This window comes from Typopeltis vanoorti, chromosome 3, assembly GCF_054136105.1.
Source record: "Typopeltis vanoorti isolate ZY-2024b chromosome 3, IOZ_Tvanoo_1.0, whole genome shotgun sequence".
Lineage (NCBI taxonomy): Eukaryota > Metazoa > Arthropoda > Arachnida > Uropygi > Thelyphonidae > Typopeltis > Typopeltis vanoorti.
In genome coordinates, this window is record NC_143551.1 from 173,591,231 (window position 1) to 173,610,158 (window position 18,928).

At 35.2% G+C, this 18,928-nt stretch overlaps 1 protein-coding gene across 5 annotated transcripts in view; it reads left to right on the plus strand.

The window, feature by feature from the left end:
• Positions 1-18,928, plus strand: part of LOC150108743 (twitchin-like) — a 2,666,638-nt gene that overhangs the window by 2,433,623 nt on the left and 214,087 nt on the right. For all 5 annotated transcript variants that reach the window (XM_090390962.1, XM_090390961.1, XM_090390964.1 and 2 more), the window contains one exon: positions 7,639-7,684. In XM_090390962.1, coding sequence (XP_090247088.1) covers positions 7,639-7,684 — 46 coding nt within the window. The remainder of the gene's footprint in view (positions 1-7,638; positions 7,685-18,928) is intronic.

An 18,928-nucleotide genomic window follows, 5' to 3' on the forward strand; every position in this document is an offset into this window, starting at 1 on the left:
TAGAAAGTATAGGAAGATTGCTTGATGACAAATCAGATGAGAGACAAAGGCACATATCATCTTCACTGTTTTTTATTATCTATATATGATATGGATCACATTGTGAAGGAAAGCATCATTAGGCCTACTATCAAAATTGGAGATATTCAACTGAGCTCTTTACTTTATGCAGGTGATGCTGTACTCTTGAACAAATCCATTGCAAATCTACAGGATTCCTGACTAAACTGATTAACTGCTGTAATAAATTTGTTATGAAAATCAGCAATAAAAAGACAAAGGCTATTAAAATAGGCAGAACATTGAAAATGTCAAATGCATCCTGAATTGAGAACCATAGAATAAGTAAAACCTTTAGGTTGTTTAGGCACAGTTTTTAGTAAAGATGGCAAATATGATGTGGAAATAGACAACAAGATTAGAGAATCTTAAAACAACAAATTACACAATAACTACAGCAATTAACTTTAATGAAATGAAAGTACATGTATATACACTTTCATTTCCTTAAAGTTAATTACTGTGGTTATAGTGTAATATGTTGTTTACAGTCATGCCGCATGTACGTTTAAAGATTAGAGAATCTTGTATGATAAGTAATCAATTGAATATATTTATAGGGAATAAAAGAGAAATTAAATAAAAATGCTAAGTTAGCTGTATACAAGACAGTATTCAAACTAGTTTTTGGATGTTTTGGATTCAAATTAGTTTTGGAGTATAGTGGATAAGGATCTGAAATTTAGGGGACACGTTGCCAAAATTGTGAAGACAACACAAAGAATTCTGGGAATGATATGATCATATATATGAATATATGTTCATACCATTCCAATGATATGAATAGTAGAAGTAAGGAGATTCTTGTTCCAATGTATAAGGCATTGATTAGGCCACACATGGACTTCTGTGCACAGATTTTGTCACCAGGTTTTCAAAAGGATGAAGAGATGCGTTACTAAGGTACTTTCTGATCTCTGGAATGCCGAATATGAGGAAAGATATGATAGAGAAATAGAGAGATAGAAAGAGGACTGATATGATAGAGACTACAAGTTAGTAAGGATTGTTATAGGATCAATGTTGGAGAGGTTTTACAGCAAATGGTGGGAGATCAGGGAAGAACCAGAGGACATCCCTGGAAGCTGTATAAGGAGGGAGTGAACAGGGAAGTGAGAAGCAGGTTTTTTGCATGCAGAGTTGTGAATGATTGGAATGCCTTGATTGAGAGTGTTTAAGGTGCAGTATGATGAGCTGTGTATGACAAAAGAACCTCCCAGATGAGTGTCTGACTACATGGGATCTTGGAATGATAATTTTTTTTTTTAACATTTTATTATTTCTCAATACATTACATACATGCACACAATAATATTTTTTTTTATTAAAATTATGATTACATATTGTGATTACATATATAAATTACATCTGATACTTAAATATGATACGTACATACATTTCATTACATATAATACATATATTACGTACATTTGATTACATATGATACGTACATTGATTACATTTTTTTTAATTCGATCCTTTTTTTATTATTAAAATTATGATTACATATTGTAATTAGATATTTACAACAGTTTTTTTTTTTTTTGTTTTAACAAATAAATTCGTACAGATTTTTCTTTTCTTTTTTTTTCTGTATAATGTATTAATAATAGTTACTATAGTTGGTAATTTATTGTTTCTGCAGTTTAATAATATTTTTTTTTTTTACAGCAGTTATACATTTAACAATGAATTATATATATTTACAATTTTCATTTAATGTATTTAAGTGCTGCAACTACTGCACTTAAATCACTTAAATGTAATATATATATATATATATATGCATATATATATATATATATATATATATATTACGTATATATATAAATATATATATATATATTCATATTTATATATACTGACTTAGATCCGAGAACCTAGAAAAAACAATTAAATTTATTCAAAACACAACATGTTTCATCAGATTGTCTGACTTCTTCAGGCGTGGACAGTACATGGCTTGACAGGGCAGTTGCTCTAGTTCTTTTGTAGGCAATATATATATATATATATATATATATATTTCTTTTTTTTTGTTGTTGTTGATCTTGGTTGAGATCTAATTTCTCAGCTTTCATCCTTGAAGCTTGATTATTAAGCTTATCTGAGGATGACATCGGTTAATAATAATAATAGTTTTAACTTTTGGATCTGAGAGCTGGGTTAGAAATAAAACACTTTAACAAAGATTGGAAACCATAGATAATTCTGAGAAAAAGGAGGGCAGTGAACAGTTGAATCAATAGTAGAATCATATTAAAAATGAGGCTATTATCAGGAGATATTAGGAAAAAATTAACTTGACAGTGTTAACATTCAGGAATGTATGAATAGAGTTAATTTAAGGTTTATGATCAATTGATCAGAATGGAGAGAGGAAGGATTAGCAAAACGGTTTTTTTTTTTTTTTTTTTTTTTTTTTTTTTTTTTTTTTTACTGAGGTGGCTGGAAAATGACTCAGAGGATAACCAAGACCTAGATGGTTTGATATGTTATAGGACTGAAATATAGGATTTGACAATATTGGTGTTTTTATAGATAACAGATTAATTTTGAGGAAATTGTCAATATGAAGTTGGTAATGATGTAAATTTTTCATGTAGTAGTAGTAGTGGCACAATATCCAGTACACCTCTGAGAGCACATGTTAGCAATTTAATTATGATAATTATTACTATCTATCAATAAGGATATGATAGGCAAAATCAGAAGGTTGAACATAGATGGACATTATCAAAAAATACACATGTACGCATGCACACACACACACACACACACACACACAAATTAAAGTTACTAAGAATTTAAAATCTCTCAGTTTCAGTAAAGAAAGACAATCATTCCAATTTGAACTGGGTTAATGATTAAGGCTTTGGAAATTACTTTAAACAAACACTTAAAATATCTTGTAGATCAAGTACTCTTTAAGTCTCTTTTCTGTTTGACAGCCAACATACCATTTACTGCTTGGAAAGATAAAGGAGAATAGTGTGACAGGAAGGGTGGTCAGTGTGTTGCCTAGATATGATTGTGGTGAAATGAGGTGGAGAGCAAGGATTATGAATGATATTCTGGCTGAAATGTGTGAGGAGATGGGAGTACAATTTGTTAATGTGTGGAATGAGTTTGAGGGACGAAGTGAGCTGTATGGGAGTGATGGACTGCATTTGAGTGGTTATGGTGTGAGTCGCTTGGAGAGACTGCTGCTGGAAGGTAGAGAAGTGAATAGAGAGAATGAATCAGATCAAGAGGGGAGTGATGTGGAAGAGCAGGAGAGTAAGACAGGAGAGATTGAAGGAGTGGAAATGAATGTGGAAGTGAGTGGTATGAGTATAGATAATGAGAGAATGGGTGTGCAAGAGGAGCAGGGAAACGGGGAGGCTCAGGGTGGACAGGGATACACAGCGTGAGAAAGGTGGATGCTCCAAGAGGAGGTGAGAGAATGTGTAGGCAGGAAAGTAATGGGATGATCAGGGATCAAAAGGAAACAGATGGAATTGCAAAGGGTTCTAAAATGAAGAAGCAGAAAGGGAAATGGCCCCAGTCCAGCATGGAGAGATCACATCGAGTGAGTGGTATCAGTGGAACTAGCTGTAGATCCAGAAATGAGTTGTTGTGTTTGTATACCAATGCTAGAAGTATAAGAAACAAGGCGGATGAAATGGTTGCACTAATTGCGTCTGTGCACCCAGAGATTGTCGGAATAAGTGAGCCATGGTTAGATGAGGATGACATCCTGACAGGAATAGAGATGGAAAGGTATGATGTGTTTCGTGAGGATAGAAGGGGTAAAAAGGGAGGGGGAGTGCTATTGATGATAGAGAAAGAGTTATGTCCATACAAGGTAGAGATGCAAGGGGGAAATGGGGCCAGTAGTTTTGAGGCAGTATGGTGTGAGATAGAGGTGAATAGAATCAAATACTTGGTGGGATGTTGTTATAGACCTTGTAATGTGGATGGTGGTGATAGTGAAATGTATAGTCAAATAAGCCAAGCAAATAAGAAAAGGGTGATCATTATGGGTGATTTTAATTATGGCAATATAGACTGGAATGAAGAGATAGCAACTGGAAGTAAAGAAAATGAGTTTCTTGAGTTTTTGAGGGATAACTACCTCAGACAGTATGTAACAGAGGGCACAAGAGGATTAAGGGTCTTGGATTTGGTCATCTCATCGGAGGATGTAATTATCAATGAGGTATCAATTCATCCACCAATTGGTGAAAGTGACCATGAGGTGATTACTTGGGTGGTTGCCAGCAGTGCAAGGACCCCTGTGAAAAAAGGGTATATGTGGAACTACAAGGGGGGTGATTATGAAGAGCTCAGGAGACAGCTTGCAGGTGTAGCATGGAATGAGGAGTTAGCTGGAAAAGAGATCAATGCAGCTTGGGGGATTTTCAAAAAATATTTAGTGGATGCAATGTCTAAATGTATACCACGGGTGAGAAGGTTAAATAAGTTAGGTGTGAGATGGATGAATAAAGAGATTAAGCATGCAATACAGAGAAAAAGGGCATTGTGGAGGCAGCATAAGAGAAGTGGAAGTAACCAATTTCATGAGTTCTACAAAGACCAGGCAAGGAGAGTGACTTGGTTGGTGAGAGTAGCTAAAGAGAGGTATGAACAGCAGTTAGCTAATGAAGCTAAAAAGAATCCTAGGGAGTTCTTTCGATATGTAGCCAGCAAAAGAAAGAATGATTATGGAAAGATGACATTGATTGGAGGAAATGGTATAAAGACAGCTGTTGCAGAATGTGTGGTGGAGATACTTAATGAGCAGTTCATAAAGATCTTTCAATCTTGTGAATGTGACTTCATGGAGAGATTAAGAGCAGTTGATGATGGGGAGGAGAGACTGACTGTAAGTGAGCAAGAGGTGTTTGGGGAGTTGAGTAAACTAGATGTAAATAAGGCTGTGGGACTTGATAATATATCACCGCGTATTCTGAAGAAATGTGCCAGAGAGTTGACACCTGCCTTGACATATTTTTTTAATACGAGTCTTGCACTTGGTCAAGTCCCTAAAGAGTGGAAGGAGGGCAAGATTGTGCCACTTCATAAAGGAGGTGATCGAACTCAAGCATCAAACTATAGGCCTATCTGTGTGTCGGGTGTTGTGGTTAAGTTGTTGGAGAAGCTTGTGAGAACTAGAATCCAGAGTTGGGTTGACAACAATGGAATAATCTTTGATGGACAGCATGGATTTGCTAAAGGGAGGTCGTGTTTAAGTAATCTACTTACTTATTACAATAAAGTGACTGCTTCCTTGGACAGAGGAGAAGGATACACAGTAATATACTTGGATTTCGCAAAAGCTTTTGATAGAGTGCCTCATGATAAGTTGACAGTCAAACTAGAGCAGATGGGGTTGGATATTAGATTAGTTCATTGGATTGGAGACTGGCTATCTGATAGGTATCAACAAGTTGTGTATGGGGGTGCAATATCCAGGAAAAGGAAAGTCACTAGTGGAGTGCCTCAGGGATCTGTTTTAGGGCCATTACTATTTAACTTGTATATTAATGATATTGGCGAAGATTTGGATGGAGATATTCAGTTGTTTGCAGATGATGCAAAGTTGGGACGAACCATAAAGAGTAGTGAAGATGTTGTGGCCTTGCAAGAAGACTTGAATAAATTGAGTGATTGGGCAAGCAAATGGGGATGTGAGTTCAATGTTGCAAAATGTAAGGTTTTAAAATTTGGAAAACAAAGATGGGATGCAGAATTTATGCTTGGTAAGAATATATTGTTGGAAGTAGAGGAAATAAGAGATCTGGGAGTGATAGTGGATAAGGATCTAAAATTTAGGGGTCACATCGCCAAAATTGTGAAGACAACACAAAGACTTCTGGGAATGATGAGGAGGACACTGACGTGTAGAAGTAGGGAGATTCTTGTTCCATTGTATAAGGCTTTGATTAGGCCACACTTGGACTATTGTGCTCCGATTTGGTCACCGGGTTTTCAGAAGGATGAAGAGATGTTGGAAAGGGTCCAAAGGCGAATGACTAAGGTAGTTTCTGACCTCTGGAATGTTGAGTATGAGGAAAGATTGAAAAGATGTAATTTGCAGAGTCTCGTGGAGAGAAGGAAGAGGGGAGATATGATAGAGACCTACAAGTTGGTAAGGGGTTGTTATAGGATCAATGGTGGAGAAGTTCTACAGAGAATAGTGGGAGATCAGGGGAGAACCAGAGGTCATCCCTGGAAACTGTATAAGGAGGGTGTGAGTAGGGGAGTGAGAGGCAGGTTTTTTTCGTGCAGAGTTGTGAATGATTGGAATGCCTTGCCTGAGAGTGTGGTGTCTGCAAGGAGTTTGAATGTGTTTAAGACCCGGTATGATGAGATGTGTGTGAGATAAAAGGACCTCCTAGATTAGTCTTTGACTCCATGAGGTCTTGTTTAATAATAATAATAATAATAATAATAATACCATTTGCATGCATCTTTGTGAATACTTGGTAGCAAAAATAGCAAGAGTTTATCCTTGGTGGTTGTCGGTAAACCAATTGTTGTATGTTCTATCTTTTGAATTTTATGTATTCTGACTGATAATGGATAGTTATTATGAGTTGCCCAGTCCTGATTCAGGTGCAAACTTTGTTTGTTTACACTTGGATAAAGGATTAAATCAAGAATATAATTTCTTGGCATCTTTATTTTATTTTAATGGATAGTTAGTTTCTGCCTGAAATATTTGATGACTTCATATAAACAATCAACTTTGTTTTCCTTGTATATATGTGTTTTTATCTAAATTAATGATACTTTTGGCATTTTATTCTCCTTCCTCTCTGTCACATGCCATTTGTTTCTAAAATGTCAAATTTTATTGTCTACATGCTTAATTTCACTCTTTATTCTCATCAACTCTCAACTGAGTTCTTCTGATTTGCATTGATTTGTAGCTTTTTTGTTGTTTTTGTCTTTCTTCAAATGGTTCCAGTCTATCTTAGCCTCACACTTTGTGTTCACTCAGTTTACCTGGATTCTCATTTTCCAGAGTGGCGAGAGTCAGAGACAGAAAATATGCCATCCTTGAAAGATGTATAAGGAGGAGGTGAGTATGAAAGTGAAAGAAGACCTTTTGCTTCAGGATAAGTGCATGAGTGGAATGCATTGCCTGCATGTGTGTGTGTGTGTGTGTGTGTGTGTGTGTGTGTGTGTGTGTGTGTGTGTGTGTGTGTGTGTGCTTGAATACAGAAGTAATAAAAACGAGTTTAAGGCATTAGATGAATAATGTTAAGTTTGTTTGAATGATGAGAATGTTGTTAGATGAGTTGAATGATGCTAGATGAGAATGGTACTCATCTAATAAACATCACCTGTGTACTTTTAGATGAGCACCATCTGTCTGTTATCAATAACCTCACTTAAGTATTTTGACTTAATGGAGATCTAACAACAACAATGATAATAATGTACACACGAAAATAAAGTCTGGTATAGTGTGATATTTATAAAACATTGTAATATTGTGAATATGTGTAATAAAAGTTTAGTTCATATCAACTGGTTAATTTTCTGAGCTTTTATTTATTTATTTTTATTTTTAATTTCTTTATTCAGGAAGCGAATGACTGCACATGAATGCTTAGATCATCTCTGGCTGAAGGTATGCTTTTTGGTTATAAAACTAATAACAGCTCTCAAATTAGTTTCGATAATTTTTAAGTAATTCACTACTTTTCTTTCTACCATCTACCAAATTACAACTTTCTCTTTGCAGAATGTGCACAGCTTTTTATAAGAGGTATCTCTCTATAAATGTCATGTTTTTTGTGATTTCTTTAAATTCCTTGTCATTTTTATATCATTTCTGTTAATGAGAAGTTATTGGATATTGGGTTGGGGAAGAGAAAAGGACGTTACTCAATTGAGACTCTGTCAGTGTTGAGTCTAAATATCCTTGAATTAAACAGCAATTATCTCTCCATTGCATCAGTTCTGTTAACTTCTCTGGTGTTCTTTTCTTCTTCTTCTTCTGATCTTTCTTCTCATAGTAAAGTTCCCCACATTAATTATTGCTTTGTGCTTATTCAGTTAGTCATACAGTATGTCATCTTTGCAGCTTCCTATTTACTGCTATTTACTGTATATATATATATATATATAATGAGCCAAAACATTATGACCACCCAGCCTGTTTCCAGCCAACCCAACTGTACAGTTAGTCAGAAACAGATCAGTTGTGGCAGTATCTTAGTGGACATTACTAGGTCTTCTCTCCTCCACCACTGAACACATTTTGACTGCTAATTCTTACCCGGGGATTGTTTCAGACCATGTATTGTCCTACATGATGGCTGTGTTGCCAAATAGATCTGGATTCTTCCAGCAAGACAATGCCCCAGGTCACAAGGCTCACATTGTGCAAGCAGGCTTCAAAGAGCATACTCAAGCATTCTCTGTGTGCCCCTGGCAGCCTAATAATTCTTATTCGAATCCCATTGCTTGGTCAATTGGACATCCAGAACATTATTCTGTCTCGTTAGTTCAGAACACCTCAGGACACTTTTCCTAGTCTACTGAGGTCAATACCAAGACAGGTGCAAGCAATTATCTCACCCACAAGAGGCCTAATATGCTACTAGGTAGATGATCACAATGTTTTGGCTAATGAATGTATTTTGATTATAGGCAGAACAATAGCCATATAATCAAGCAAAGTACTGTTGTCTCTTATGGTAAAGTTGATTCCAGTAGTTCAGGATATTTACTAAATATATCAGACAGGCTCTTTATGCTGCTTCTATAAAAAAGAAAATGGATGATGCATTAATTAATCAATGATTTCTTCAGATTTTGCCACTCACCTTCTAATATTTGGATATGGTTTTAGACTTGTTCACATTGAGCAAATGATATTTGTTTATTTAATGCTACAATTCATATCCGAGAAGTGTTCGTTTCGAATTAAATTATTTTCAAAATGTTATTATAGGTATTTCTTGTAACTAGCATACTAATTTTTATCCTGTTCAACACCATCTCCACAGAATCTTTCTTAGAAAATGCATCATGGAAAAATTCTTCACAGAGAAAATTCATCACTTGAAAATTCTTTGTCAGAAAATTCATTCTTTTGTGAGCAGTTTAAAACTAAACTGTAATCAGAAATATTTGTAGTTGAAATTCATAAAGAAAGGCTTAGGTGTCATTCATTATTCATAATAATGCTTAACTGCTAAACAAACCAAGAGGAAAATTGTCACAATTACTTAGTTTAATGCTGTATGCCTGTTACAGTTATCGTTGTGCTCTGATGATGCTGGGTGAAACCAGTGAAATATTAGTGTTTTAAATGAAATATTTTTTTTCCTCATGACGTTATTTATACCACTAAGTATTATTATGAATATGGTTAGAATTATTGGCTAATAGTTGGCTGAGTGGTTGACATATCCACTTTCCAACAGCATAGTAATTAATTCTCACAAGAGAATTAATGAACCATGCATTTCACTTTGAAGCATGCACCTATACTTTTTTTTTTTTCTGTCAAGAAGACAAATTTTATAAAATATCAATTTTATAATTTCTTTTTGTTATAAAATACTAGTATTGGAAAATAAGGTAAAGACTAGTATTTCAGCTACAAATAGGAATTTTGCCTTAAGCATCTACATTGTGAAAGGATTTATGTAATTTTACTATTATTTTCTTTAATATAATTATTCAGAGGCACACATATAGTCTAGGTCTGTTTATTTATTTTATTTATATGGGGTTTCCCTCCCCCTTCCCCCACCATCCCTTAGGACTGGTTGAGCCCTCCTAGTGAGGAATTAAGTATGTATTTTATGACTGTAGATCTGTGTGTGTGTGTGTGTGTGTTCATGGGCCGGTATGGCTGTTCTGAAGGAAGAAAAACCCAAGTTTCCAGGTGAAAAACCCTCTACCTCTATATGAGACTGGCTAACTCATCTTTAGTCAAAGGAGACCAGATAAAGACCCCCCCCCTTCCTCCACCATCCCTTAGGACTGGTTGAGCCCTCCTAGTGAGGAATTAAGTATGTATTTTATGACTGTAGATTGTGTGTGTGTGTGTTCATGGGCCGGTATGGTTGTTCTGAAGGAAGAAAAACCCAAGTTTCCAGGTGAAAAACCCTCTACCTCTAGTCAAAGGAGACCAGATAAAGGTTCCTCATGTCATCTATACTGACTGAGATATGGGGGCTCATCTAGCTCTGTAAAACAATAAGAGCATCTTAAGTTCACATAAAAATAAGCAAAGGTTACAAAAAATAAATAAACATTCTTAAATTAAGTGCCCTTGCTCACTAACCATCATGTCACACTTTTGTAAAAAATTAATGTACAATCTACAGAGTCTTTAGTCTCTATAATTCTTTTTCTTATTATTGTTCAAGAACTCCATGGAGTCACAGGACTCATCATGAGAGGCTTATCCTAGAAAACACAAAGTCTATCATACCACTCCTTGAACTCATTAACTGTTTGTGCTCTCACTACTCTTTCAGGCATACATGGTTCAACCACCCTCCATGTAAAGAAACCACTCCTCACCCTCTTGTTCATAACTTCCTTTTGCAACTTCCAGGGATGGTCACTTGTTCCACCAAATGAAAGAACTCCCCAGTATCAACTCTGTAACTATCCCTCAAGTTTAAATGTCTCAATCATATCACCTCTCCTTCTTCTATCTGCGAACTTTGCAGTCCACATTCCCTCAGTCTATCCTCATAATTAACATTGTACAGTCCTGATATCATCCTTGTTAACTGCCACTGCACTCTTTCTAAGGTTAATTTATCCCCTTCAAATCCTGGAGGAAAAGTTGCAAAGTAGTCAAGGTATAGTCTGATTGGGGCTTTATACAATGGAAATGACAACTCTTTAATCTCTGCTAGTCAGTGTCCCTCTCAGTATTGCAGCAGTCTTCTGGGTTACCTTCAAAACCTTTGCAATATGTTCCCTGAATTTCAGTTTTCTATCAATCATCACCCACAGATCCCTTGCCTCCTTCACCTCCTCCAGTACACTTACTCCAACAGAGTATGCAACCTCCCATTGAAGTACCACAAACTTAAAGACTTTACATTTTGCTGTATTTAAACAGATAAACCCCATTCATTTTCCCATCTGTCCATTTTATTCAAATCTTCTTGAAGGGCTACCACATCTACCCTGTAAATAACCCTTCTCAGCTTCACATCATCTGCAAACAACTGAATATCCCACCTGCAATCCATTTACAATGTCATTGATATAAAATTTAAACAATACAGGTCCCAGTATTGAGTCCTATGGGATCCCACTTGTAACCTTCTGCTTCCTATACAACTCCCTCATACACAACTCTCTGATACCTATCAGACAGCCATTTCCACAGTCCAGTTCACTAATCTAGCATCCAAACCCATTGTGCTGCAACTTAAATATCAACTTATCATGTGGCACACTGTCAAATGCCTTTGTAAAATAAAAAAAGAAAGAAAAGATAGAATATGCCTTTTGCTCATCAATTGTTCTTGTCACTTTATTTAAAAGACAATCATATTACTAAAACAAGAGCACCCCCTTAACAAATCCATGCTGACTCTCACAGATAACATTACCATCATCTGCCCAATGTTGTAAATGATCCCTCACTAATTTCTCCAAATTAACAACAACTGATGAAATATAAACTGGTTTATAGTTTGACATTTTCATTCTACTACTACTAACACTCTTATACAATGGCACTATCTTGCCCTCATTCCTCTCCTTGAGCATGTTTCCCATGGCCAGAATCTCATTGAAAAGCTAGGTCAATGGAGCTGTCAGTTTTTTTGCACACTTCCTCAAAACCTGTGGTGAAATCCCATTCATTCCATTGCTTTATTAACATTTAGAGTACTCAGAACTGTTTGAAACACTCTCTTCTTGCACTTCCAGATCTCAAACCTGCCTAATCCCTCTAGTATTAAAACCTCTTATCCAGGATGAAATACCCCAATAAACGGTTCATTGAACAACTCCTTATGTGTTTTGCATCAATCACTCTACTCCCAATTTATCCAACAATGTCATTCTTTCACAATCATTCCTCCTCCTCCTACTAGCCACATAACAAAACAATTCCTTAGGCTTTTTTTTTGAATCTCAGGGCCAGTCTTTTCTCATATAGCAGTTTTGCCTTCCTTAATATAATAGTTACTCTCCTGGCCTGAGTCTTATATTCTTCATACTTCTGTCCTCCACCCTTCCCCTTATATTTCTTCCATAACCTCTTTTTCACCTGCAGTTCCCATTTGATATTACTTGTCATCCACTTTACACCAAATTCTGTTCTCTTTTTCTTCACGGTATACAACTTGCCATTTTTTATATAATGAAACTTCCCATTGCTGCTAATAAATACTCCTTCACCAGTTCCCAAGCACTGATGATATCTTGCCCTTCCAATTCCTCCATCCAGAACTACCCAAAGCTGATTTCTAAGATTATTATAATCATCTGCCTTATAATTCCATATAGATTCCTTTCTCATTGATACTATATTCATGCATGTCTATTCATCATCCAAGTCAAAACCACATGGTCACTCTCTCCAGTTGGGTTGGGGAGGAACAGAGATGCCATCTCAGTTATAATACTCTATGACACTCACAGTTATGATACTCTATAGAGGCCAACATGGTTTTGTTAAAGGTATATCCTGCCTTATCAATCTATTAACTTTTCATAATAGAATGACATCTGAGTTGGACAAAGGAACTGGCTACACAGTGGTACTTCTGGATTTTGCTAAGGCTTTTGACAGGATACCCCATGGAACACTGTTATACAAATTGGAGCAGATGGGAATTGATACTAAATTGGTGATATTGGTAGGAGAATGGCTCAGGGAAAGATACCAGAAGGTGGTGTATGGAGGAGCCGAGTCTAGGATGAGGCAGGTGACCAGTGGTGTGCCTCAGGGCTCTGTGCTTGGGCCATTGTTGTTTAATTTGTATATAAATGATATAGGAAATGGCTTACAGGGAGATATTCAGTTGTTTGCTGATGCAAAGTTGGGTAGAGCAATAAAAAATCAAGCTGATGTTGAAAGTTTGCAGGATGATTTAAATAAGCTGGTAGAATGGACAAAAGATAATGGATGTCAGTTCAATGTGGAAAAGTGTAAAGTCATGCATTTTGGGATTAAAAGATTACCAGCTGTGTACTATATTGATGGAACAGTACTCCGAGAGATTGATGAGGCTAGGGACTTAGGGGTGTTGGTAGATAGGGAGATGAAGTTCAGAGGACACATTGCTAAGGTGTCCAAGATTGCACATAGGATTACTTGGTTGTTGAGGAACACACTGACATCCAGAGATAAAGAGGTTATTATTCCCCTTTATAAAGCGTTGATACTTCCACATTTGGATTACTGTGCTCAGTTCTGGTCACCTATAATTCTTATTGCTATTATAGTGCTACTTATAATTCTTCCCAACTTTGCATCATCAGCAAACAACTGAAGACCCCCAGTCAATCCACATAATATATATTGTTTACAAACAAGTTAAACAGCAGGGGCCCATATAGTAATCTATCTAATGCTTTTGCAAAGTCCAAGAATATCACTGTATATGATTCTCTCTTATCTAACACACTTTTTTCACCTTATCATAAAATGCAAGTAAATTACAAAAACAGGACCTGCATTTTACAAAACCATGCTGACCATCATAAATAATGCCATGTCCATCAACCCAACCCTATATTCTATTCCTTACCAATCTCTCCAACACCTTGACCACAACCACAGTAATACAAACTGGTCTATAGTTGGAGACTTCTGTCTTAAAACCATGATTTTGCCTTCTTTCCACTCCTTAATAACACTATCCACTGCAAGACCTTCATTAAATAACCAGGTCAGGGGTATAGCCAACTGTGGTGCACATTCCTTAAGAATACGCGGTGATATGTCATCCATTCCCACACTTTATTAACATCTAATCCAACCATCATCTGATAACCTCTGATTCTGTCACTTCCAATTCTCCTAATACTTGCATCTCTTCGATATATTGCACGGCATCATTTGCACCAGTATGATATATGCTGATAAAGTGCTCATTCAGTAATTCCACTATATCCTTTGCAGCTGTTATTCTGCTGCCATGCCTATCCACCAGTGTTAATCTGCCATAATTATTCTTTCTCTTGCTTGGTATATAGAAAAAAATTCCCTTGAGTTATTCTTGGCCTGCCCAGCCAATCTCCTCTCATACTGCACCTTTTCTTTCTTTACCATTCTTGTCACTTTCTAGACTGCACTTCATATTCTTCATCATCATCATCATCATCATCATGTGTATCAAGGATTTAGGCCTAGCATGGCCTGTTCTGGCCTTAGAAGTCATCATTTAAGAGGACGTCCTAGTTTTCTTTTTTCCTAATGGCTTGTACTTTAAGATTTGTTTTGGTAATCTTTCTGTTTTCATTCTTTGAACGTGTTCCATCAATTTATGTTTATAATTTTTAATTTTTTCTATTACTGGTTCTTGATTTAATTCTTTCATAATTTCTTCGGTTCTTTTGTGATCAAATAGGGTATACTTTCCAGTTTTTCTCATAAACTTCATTTCTGCTGTTATTAATCTTTGTCTTTTTGTTTTATTGTCCAGATTTTGCTTCCATACATTAAGACTGGTAGAGCTAATGTATTGTATACTTTTAGTCTGGTTTGTTTTTGAACTAGGTTTGGTTTAAATATAGAGTTAATTACACCTGTTATTTTTAAATATTTTGCAATTTTTATGTTTATATCTTTTTCTTTTTCATATGTGATCATACATCCTAGGTAGTTAAATGAATTCACCTGTTCTAAGATCTTGTTATCTATTACTAGTTTAGTTCTTGCTGGATCTTGTCATTTAAAGACCATAGTTTTTGATTTTTCTGTTGATATTATCATACCATAATCTTTGGCTATCTCATTTAGACCTAACATAGCTTTCTGTAGGTTATCTTCAGCTTTTGTAATTATTATTTGGTCATCGGCAAAAAGGAGAGTGTTTAAGTTCACTGTAGGAAAACGTTTAATACCTTGATGTAAATTTTTATTCCATTTTGTTATTATTTCATTTAAATAAATATTAAAAAGAGTTGCTGAGAGAGAACATCCCCGTCGGACCCCCTTGGTTTATCTCTCTCGTATATGATAGCTCGTGATTTAATCTTATTTGTATTTGATTACTTTCATATATACTTGTGATAGCTTTTAGGATATTATTTGGTATTTGTCTTTCTCTTAATATGTTAAATAATATGTTTCTTTTAACTTTGTCAAATGCTTTTCAAAGTCAATAAATGCAATATGTGTTTCTAAATTGTATTCTCTTCTTTTCTCTATTATTAATTTTAGGCAAAAGGCTGGGTCTATACATGATCGTCCTTTTCTAAATCCATTCTGTACTTCTAAAATAAAGTTTTTGGAATATTTCATTAGTTTGCTATTTAAGATTCTGCTATATATTTTGTAACAGGAATTTAGTATACTGATACCTCCATAGTGTTTAGGGTCATCTCTATTACACTTTTTATAGATAGGAATCACAATTGCTTTTTTCCATTCTATTGGGGGGGGGGGGTACCAGTTGAGTAAATTTCATTTAAAAATAATAAGAGTCTTTCTTTGAATCTTGTTCCTGTGTATTTATATAATTCTGAACCGTATCTTCTGCAGGTGATTTTCCGTTTCTTGTTTCTTTCAGGCTGATTTCTAATTCTTCTTTAGTTATTTCCTTTTTATTTTCATTAATTGTGTGCCAGTTGTCTTTTTTAAAATATTTGTCTGTCCACAGTTCTGTGTAGTAATTTAGAAATTCTTCTTATTTCAGTTCAGTGTTTAATTTTATGTTCTCTTTGGTATCTGCATTTAAGTGTTTCAAAATCTTATATACATTGGGTCTTATTTTATATAAATCATGTTCTAAATTAGAAACAAATTTGTTCCATGATTCTCTATATCTTTTTCTGACTTCTCTTTTAGCTATGGTTCTTATTCTTTTATATTCTATTTCATCTTCTAATCTTTTACTGCTTAACCATTTGTGATAGGCTTCTTTTTTCTTTTTGATTATTTCTTTGATTGTATCATCCCAGATCTTCAGTTTTTTTCCTTTTATTGAATTTTTTGGTCTTTCCTAAGCTTTCATTTGCTGCTGCATTTAGTATCGTTTTTATATTAAGCCATTCTATTTCTATTTCTTCATTTTGTTTTATTTTATCTAGATACTGGTTAATTCTTTGTTCATATAGCCATTGTACATTTGTGTCATTCAATAGTCTAGTTTTATAAACAAATGTTTCAAATTTTCTTTCTGTTCTTGTTACTTGTAGCCATTTAGGTGTTAATCTTAATTTTATTTTAACAAGGAAGTGCTCACTGCTTATTTCATATCCTCTGTGAACTCTAACATCTAGTGAAAATTTTGATGTCTTTTCATTTAGTATAAAATAATCTAATATTGATTTCCATCCTCTTGCTGCCCAAGTATATTTATCTATTCAGTTCATTCTATACGTTTATAGAAGGAATTCATTATTTTTAGGGTTATTATAAACTACAAAGTTGATCAATTTTTTTACCATTCCTGTTTAGAGTATGTTCTCCATGTATTCCTATATTATTATTAATTTTCGTGTTTCCAATTCTTGCATTTAAGTCTCCTGCTAAAATTACATAATCATTTTTATTTATTTTATTATATATGTTTTGTAGCTGATTAAAAAAATCAATATTATCCTGTTCTCTTCCTTCTTCTTAGGCATATAAACCAATTATTGCTAAATAGCTCTATCTATTTTTATTCTAGCTTCTATTATACTTTCATTCCATAATTTATAATGTTTTAACTGTTTTGAAAGGGAGTTATGAATCCAAATCATTACTCCTGCTTGTGCTCTTTGGACTCTGTCAACTCCACTATATATCACATTAAAATTTTCGGTTCTCATAGTTCCTTTTAATTTCTTTTTTGTTTCAGTGATTACTGCTATTTTAAAATTTCTTTCATTTAATAGTTGGTCTAATTCTATTTCTTTATATGCTATTCCTCTTACATTCCAGTTTGCTATGTGTATTATATTTTGTTGTTTCCATTTTTGTTTTACCTTTTCCATTCCAGGGTCGTTTTCCATAGATTCAATCCGATTATCTTTTTCTGTCAGCTTAAAAGTAGAATTATGTTCTCCATGTCAGGGGACTAGTTTGATGATGGAATAGTTCAGTGGTAGGGCTGCTACCTTAAGGCTTCTGAACTAGCCTTCTTCCAAATTTAAACCCATAGGAGGAATAGGGTATATTGAAGGGGGAAAGAGTAGATTATAGTAAGGTTTATAGAGAGGCCATAGTTGTTAGGCCAGAAATGAAAATTTCTGGCCTCATACTCTTCATTGATCAGATTATCACCAAATGCTTGTACCTCCTCCATAACATTTTTTATGGAGGAGGTACAAGCACTCCCTTATTTACTCTCTTAACCCTTGGTATGCAGTCATACATTGATTTTGTCAGATACTGCCTTGTGAGTTTCCATGCATTGTCAACATCTTTTCTTCTCAGCTCATCTATCCAAAGTACTGATGCTAACTGACTGCAGAGCTTCCTATAATCACCTGCTTTATACTTCCACATGTATCCATTTTTGGCAATAACCTTTTCTTGTTTCATTACTTCCCAAACAAGTACCTCATGATCAATCTCGCCAACCGGTGGCAGTGCTAACACTTCATTAACAACTACATCTTGTGAAGTTATCACCAAATCCAAAACATTAAAGCCTCTAGTTGCTTCAATAATATGCTGCTTAAGATACTTATCTCTCTGAAATTCCACAAACTCACTCTTTCTGTTCCCATACATTATCTCCTCCTTCCATTCTGTATTCCTGTAATTAAAGTCTCCCATCAGGAGCACCTTCTTTTTATATGCCCAACTAATTATTATTATTATGATTATTAATACATGACACCTCCAAGGAGTCCAAAGACACCTTCAACTCTATGACTCTTTCATCTCCATCACTCAATCCAACAACTACAGCGAACCATCCAAGGAGTCCAAAGACTCATCGAGGGAGGGTACCTTCAACTCTATGACTCTTTGTTTCCATCTCTCAATCCAACAACTACCATGAACCGCACATCTACACCAATGCCATCTGCTGCTCACCACCACCACTAGTATTTTTACAGACAAATCATAAACATCCATGCCCAATTTGCCTAAACATTTTACAATCAGTATTCTCTGCATTCCCTGGCCTATAACAGCATCCCATCAAATATACTAACCTGTTATTTTAATTTCACATCACACAGATTCAAAATCTGTGCATGCACTATCAACTTCCATACTTTGCAGACACAGTTTCTGTGCAATTATTGATAGCACTCCCCCCCCTTCCTCTTTTCACATTTCTATCCTTCCAGAAAAATATATAGAATTCTACTTCTAACATCACATCCTCCTGAGACAATCAAGTTTCACTTATTCAATTATTTTTGGGCATACTGACTCAATAAATGCAACAAACTCAGCTTTCTTGTTTTGAATACTCTTACTTTTGTGTACAAAAAAAAAAAAAAAATCAATCCCTATGTGTTTGAGGCCATTCTACCAGCACCAACATTCTCTATTCTAGCTGCTATACCACACCTCTCTTGGTCTGACCACTCCCATTTCCCTGATCCTGATTTCCATTTCTACCTGTGTCATCCTCTCCTTTATGCATTCCATCATCTTGTGCTGCTACAACCACATCTTCAACTTCGTATCCATCTCCCTCCTGTCTTACAATCCATTTATTTGTGCTATCCTGCTTCACAAGTTGCCTAAGACATTTGTTAA